Here is a 6,000-nt window from a genome sequence, read left to right as displayed (position 1 = left end):
ATATAGTATATACTATATATAACTACTATATAGTTATAGTAAATGTCCTCCCATGACCCAAAACTCAGCATATAACGGGCTATTGCCTGCTTTATGGTGACTGCGCAGAGCCACACTATTGTTGGGATCCACCCCGCCACCTGATTGACAGCTGGCTCTGCCTCTTTAGAGGCAGAGCCAGCTGTGCACGCTCCCTCTCCTATCTGTCCCTCCAGTCAGCACTGGAGGAATGGAGAGGGGAGGGTGGAATCCCTGCGGGGAGTGGTGGCTAACAGTCACCGCTCTCTGCAGGGAGAAGATTGGGAACTGACCGATCAGCAGTATTGGGATGTGATGTATAGTTCTCGTTCAATAGAGCCAACGTGTGACATCTTTAGTGTCACATGCCAGCTCTAATTATGGGGATAAGTGTATTTCTTTCTCCACATAATTCTCCTTTACAGTTAAGGCTCAAAAATATATTTTATTAAAGGAGAACTATGGGGTCAGGGCTTTTCCCCATAGTTCTCCTAAGGGTAATGGGAAGACACAAACTAGCGTCCTCCCATCACCCAAAGCTCAGTATACCGCGAGATACAGCTCACGGTTTACTGAGACGCCGTAGCTGGGACAGATCCCGACATTACTGTCGAGATCTACCCAGCTGCGTGATTGACAGACTCCTATCTAGAGGCAGAGCCAGTTGTACCCGCCCCCTCCCCGTCCATTCCGCAAGTCAGCGCTGGAGGATCGGACAGGGGAGGGGGGGAATCCCTGCAGAGAGCCGTGAGTGACAGTCACAGCTCTCTACAGGGACAGGATTGAGAAGTGAGCAAGCGACAGTATGCGTTCGCTCACTTCCCGATCTATTGAGCCGACCTGTGACAGTTTCATTGTCACAGGTCGGCTAGAACTTTGAGACTGAGTGATTTTCACTCACCTCATAGTTATCCTTTAACACAAAACTTTTTTTTTTCAAAGCTCTGGTCTTTTTGCGGAGACTCTGTAGTTTAATTCAGTTAGTATCTACAGCAATGAAAATGTAAGCATTATTACATCAGATTGGGGGCTGGCAATGGGTGAATCACAATCTACCTAATATGTAATGCAGAGTTCAGAGATCAGTAGTATGTAAGGCAGAGTGCAGGGGTCAGACTGATGTAACTCAGAGTGCAGAGATCAGGAGTAACTAAGAGTTCAGGAGTCACCAGTATGTAACACAGGGTTGAGGAGTAAGGGATGCAGAGTGCAGAGGTCAGGAGTTTGTAATGCAGAATGAAGGGTTCAGTAGTATCTAATGCAGAGTTCAGAATGCAGGGTGCACTACAAGTGGAAGTGTGTACTCCTCTCTGTCTGCTCTGTCAGTGGGGGCCCGGGGGCCACACACTCCACAGAACACTCCCTGCTCCCTCAGTCACTTTCAGTAACCAAGAAATCCCGCCAGCCAATTAAATTCCAGTGTAAGAGCCGCCAGCCAATGAGGCACACCCAGCAAGATGGGACATTGCATGGCCAGGGTAAGTGGTGGCCACGCTGCCAGGGTACATATCAAGGGACTCAGGGTTGGTCAGATTGGGTGATTAGGGCCAGCATTGCAGGATCGCGATCTGTCCATTACTTGGCACGGATCGCATTATACTGCAGATATCAGAATCATAGATGAAACACAGTATTTACTTGTACACTATAACTTATTTTGAAAATTATGTTTCTACTTGAAAGTAGGACAAATGCATGTAAATGACTATAAGAAGTTACAGTTTAAAAATACTGTAGACAAATTCCTAAGAAAATGAAAAATAAAAATGTTAACACTGTACCTGCCAGCTTGTAGCACACCAGATATACTGAAGAGGCCAAAATCTGTGATTACCACTTTTCCATTGTCATAGAAAACATTTTTTGATTTGAGGTCCCTATGTAGAATGCCCTTAGCGTGAAGATATCCCATTCCCTAAAATGGATAGATAAGTATGATAAAATCATTAGGTTTGTCATACAATTTTTACAAAAAATGTTTGTGTACAATCTAGTATAGGACCACCTGTGGCCGAAGATCATGTGTGAAACAGCTGATTAGTAGTGGAGACCCTGGTCTCTCAAATGAAAGCAAGGCTGAACACATCACCATAGTAGCTCATGTACTTTAGCAGACAGTGATTGAAACACATAACATTTCCTATCTCCACCAACCCCTGTCTCAGCAATGATCCTGCTGATTCATATATCCGATTCGCAGCACAGGGGATCATAAGTCAAAACTGCTTTACAGTTGTTATTGTTCTTTAATCAGACCTTACAGAATGTAGATGCACTCACTCAATTATTGTGCAGATGGTGGTTAGAAATATATGAACTGCTTGCCAGTGCAGATATATTATGTGGTGATAAGGCTGACAATTCTGAGAGATGCTCACAGGGAAAAATAACTAGTTTTGTTCTATTAACTACAGGTATGTATTTGCAAATCCTGCTGAACTTCTAAGTACAGGGAAACAAAATGTGAGTATGTGTGGGAGAAACAGAGAAGTTATAAGTGTATCTAAAATTCAAGAACAAAATTGTAATATCTTGCAGCATAGAATGGCTACTCTAACTCCTCCACTGTATCTATGGTAGAGCAGTGTAACCGCCCTTGGTCAGTAGCACTGTTACCCTGTGGATACAGTAGTGTTAGATGGTGTAGTAACTAGATGGACATTACATCAGTGACTAACAAAGCCTTCTTCCAGCTAACACTTTATAGGCAGTTACAGCAAGTTGTTTTTTTAACTTTTGAAATAAAAGCTGACCATTGAATACACCCCTGTCAATGTTAAATGTTTTTTTAATTGCCACTTATGCTGGATAGTTTGGTCTGCTAAAGGAAGATGAAAAATAACAGACTTTACTGGCAGGATCAACAGGTAATATAACAATGCTAATTGGAAGCACGGGGAAAGGGGGGGTGGGGTTGGGCAGTAATGCTAGTGACAGACTGAATCATATATATAATTTCTGTTTTGCCCATAGTTACACTTTAAAGTGTAATCTTGCAGATAACACCTCGGACAGACTCATATATGTACACTTCAGTCACGTACCAAAAAGGCATGATACAATAAAGGTTTTTGAAAATAGGCTCCAACTATAGCTGGCTTGTTGTACCCAATAAAATTATAGGAAAATTCACCAGTTATGTGACCAAAGGGGGAACAAGTACAAAGAAAGTCATAAGTCACCATGGCATTTTACATTTGTTTCCAGTCAAGAATTAAAGTATCTCTAAAGTTTTTCTTTACATTTTTATTGAGATAAACATGAAAAAAAAACAATACATCAATTAACAATGTATATCAAGATGCATAGACAAAGTCATATCACTATCAGTAAGGCCTGGTTCACACCTGGGCATTTTACAGCTCGTTCCTCAACATGTGAAAACCAATAATTGCCTACGGGCATGGTTCCCTGGGCGTTTTACAGCGCGTAGGACCCAGCCTTAGGGGAAAGAAAGTTAGGAAGAAGGTGCATATAAAAATGAACAGAGTATTCCAACAGAAGTAACAACATGGACGAGGTTATATTGATGCAAAAGAAGTGTAGATAATACACTGCGTAATACTGCGTAAAAGAGGGACACATAGTAAACAGAAGAGAAGACATGCTCCATCCCTGAGAGAATTATAGTGAGACGGCTGGGGGTGCATAGACTAACGAAGGGTAGCAACTGGGGCTATAAGAGTACAGAGGGAGAAAAGAAGAGAAAGAGGCAAGAAAAGGGGAAGAAGATTGAGAGAAGGGTAGCAAGTAAGGGAGACAGAGAACCAGGGAATAGCCAGAAAAAGATAGACGGCTTGTGACCCTCAAGGGTAATATATTAAACAGTAAGCAAATGGCATCAAATTTGCACATAGTATTTGTCGGTTTGGCCAACCTTTTCTCGTTAATTATAACCCAGGTAACGTGTCTCTTTACTGCAGAGGCACTTAGGCTAGGTGGTTTCCAGGATTCCACAACCCCTCATTTCATGGCTGTGAGCACATGCAAGAGAAGTTTAAAATGTATTAAATGGAAGGGTGTTGGGTTCCCTTTTGATAAAAGCAAAGGCTGGGTCTTAAGTGAGCGGTTTGCCAACCAGGACAGCAAGGACACGGAAAATCCATTCCCAAAATTATGAAGCGATCGCACAGTGCCACCAGGTATGTATTTAGCAGCCTTGTTTATCACATCTTACAAAGCAAAGTGGAGAGTAGTTCGGGGCATAAGTAGCTATGTGTGTAGCCGGGGCGTAACTATAAATCACAGGGCTCCATAGAAATTTTTTTATGGGGCCCTCTGATTTCTAGTTATGCCCCTTGCAGAGCCCCCCTGAGATCCCACACAGAGTAACCCTTCAGAGCCCACCAAAGGGCTCTGCAGGGTCTTAGTTGGGTTGGTCATACCCTTGCACACCTCTTACCTGTCTGTGCTGATGTGCTGTAAACCTCCTCCACCGCCGGGCCCTGTCTCTTCCACGGTCGCCGGTGGGCCGGGCCTCCTTCTCCGTCGCCGGGCCCCGCCTCCTACACTACCATGTAGGCTTAAAGGGTTAAAATCCCTGCATTTTTTTTTCTTTTTTGCTATCCATGGAGTGTTCTCTTTATTTTCTGTTCTCTAGACTAAACAGTATCTGAGAGAAAATCTGTGCAAAGTGAAGACAATGCCAGTGGAAAAATGTGTCTATTGGAAAATATTGCTTTTTATTATTATTGTATCTTCCTAATGGAGACACAGGCAGCACTAAACACCTGACAGAGGTTCTAACCCTTTCCCATGACATCCCCAAAAAAAAGGGCTTTAGACACACCATAACTTAGAGTATTTTATAAACACCACTGTACATCATTGTGATGGCGTATACATATATAAGACAAATTTAGAATTGTCGACGAATGGGACTTTTAAATGCCATATATGACTGCAGTCTTAGACTTAACTTTAGTAAATCATTTGCAGTACTGTTAGGGTTGGATAACATGATCTTATCTACGTAAACCTATTGTATACAATGATCTAGAATTACCACTAATAATTAAAAACATTTCTAATAATGTGTACCACTTTCCTGTCCATTGTGTGGTAACAATAAGGTACATTATTTTGCAGAAAGAAGTAAAGTCATAAAAAGTGCACTGGAAATTAAGCAGATTTATAAATATAATCAGCTTTCAACAAGTTCAAGTTCCTCTGCAATGGCTATTAGAGGGTACCATACCATTGTATACAACTATGTTTCCTAAATGGTCATATAGTATCATTAAGAATGTTAATATTTTTAGTACACATGACTGACTTTTCACGTTACAGTGTAAAACTGATTTGCTATTAGAAGGCAACTGTAATCATGCCACTGTTTACAGACAGGGGAGGGTGCCTGTTGACTATATCAACAAGGATCTCTACCACTATAGATAACCATTTCAGCTGTATATGTGATACTGCAATTGCAGAGCTCCATTAAGGCTCACTCTCCCCTACTGTCTACATTTTCTCAAATCCCCTACATAGTACAAGAGGGCTATCATGTCACACCTAGAAAGCTGCCATCCAATAAGGAAACTGACTTCTTCAAAATGTCTACTAGAAGCCACCAAAACCTCCTCAATATTTGTACTAGTACGGCATAATGATCAGGATTAAGGTACGGTAGTTCAACTACCTTGTGCAGCAACACATTTTTAAAAAGAACTAGTTATCCTTTAAGAACATATTCAGCCTGTCTCTGACAAGTTCCAGGGCTCAGTGGAAAAAGAAGCATTCTCTTCCACAATTTCCCTAAATTCCATTAAAGGTCTTGGTTCTTTAACCCCTTCGTGACGGGAGACGTACAGTGTACGTCTTGTCACTTTGTGCCTATATGACTGGCCACGTACACTGTACGTGACGAGTTATATCAGGCTTTGTAATGCCGGTATTTGCTGATTCTCAGCATTTAACAGTCATTCATTAATGTCTCAGTATTGAGGCATTAATTAATGAAATAATTAAGCTTTTTGTAAA

The 6,000-nt window shown here is 41.7% G+C and overlaps 1 protein-coding gene across 1 annotated transcript in view; it reads right to left on the bottom strand.

The window, feature by feature from the left end:
• The window catches only part of KSR2 (kinase suppressor of ras 2), a 340,057-nt gene that overhangs the window by 33,941 nt on the left and 300,116 nt on the right, over positions 1-6,000 (bottom strand). The window contains exon 16 of the mRNA XM_018554273.1: positions 1,800-1,933. Within this exon, the coding sequence (XP_018409775.1) occupies positions 1,800-1,933 (134 nt within the window). The remainder of the gene's footprint in view (positions 1-1,799; positions 1,934-6,000) is intronic.

The sequence above is a fragment of the Nanorana parkeri genome, unplaced genomic scaffold (genome assembly GCF_000935625.1).
Source record: "Nanorana parkeri isolate BGI_ZX_2015 unplaced genomic scaffold, ASM93562v1 scaffold152, whole genome shotgun sequence".
Classification (NCBI taxonomy): domain Eukaryota; kingdom Metazoa; phylum Chordata; class Amphibia; order Anura; family Dicroglossidae; genus Nanorana; species Nanorana parkeri.
Note: the sequence above shows the minus strand (reverse complement) of the source record. Positions and strands in the feature narration are given on the sequence as shown.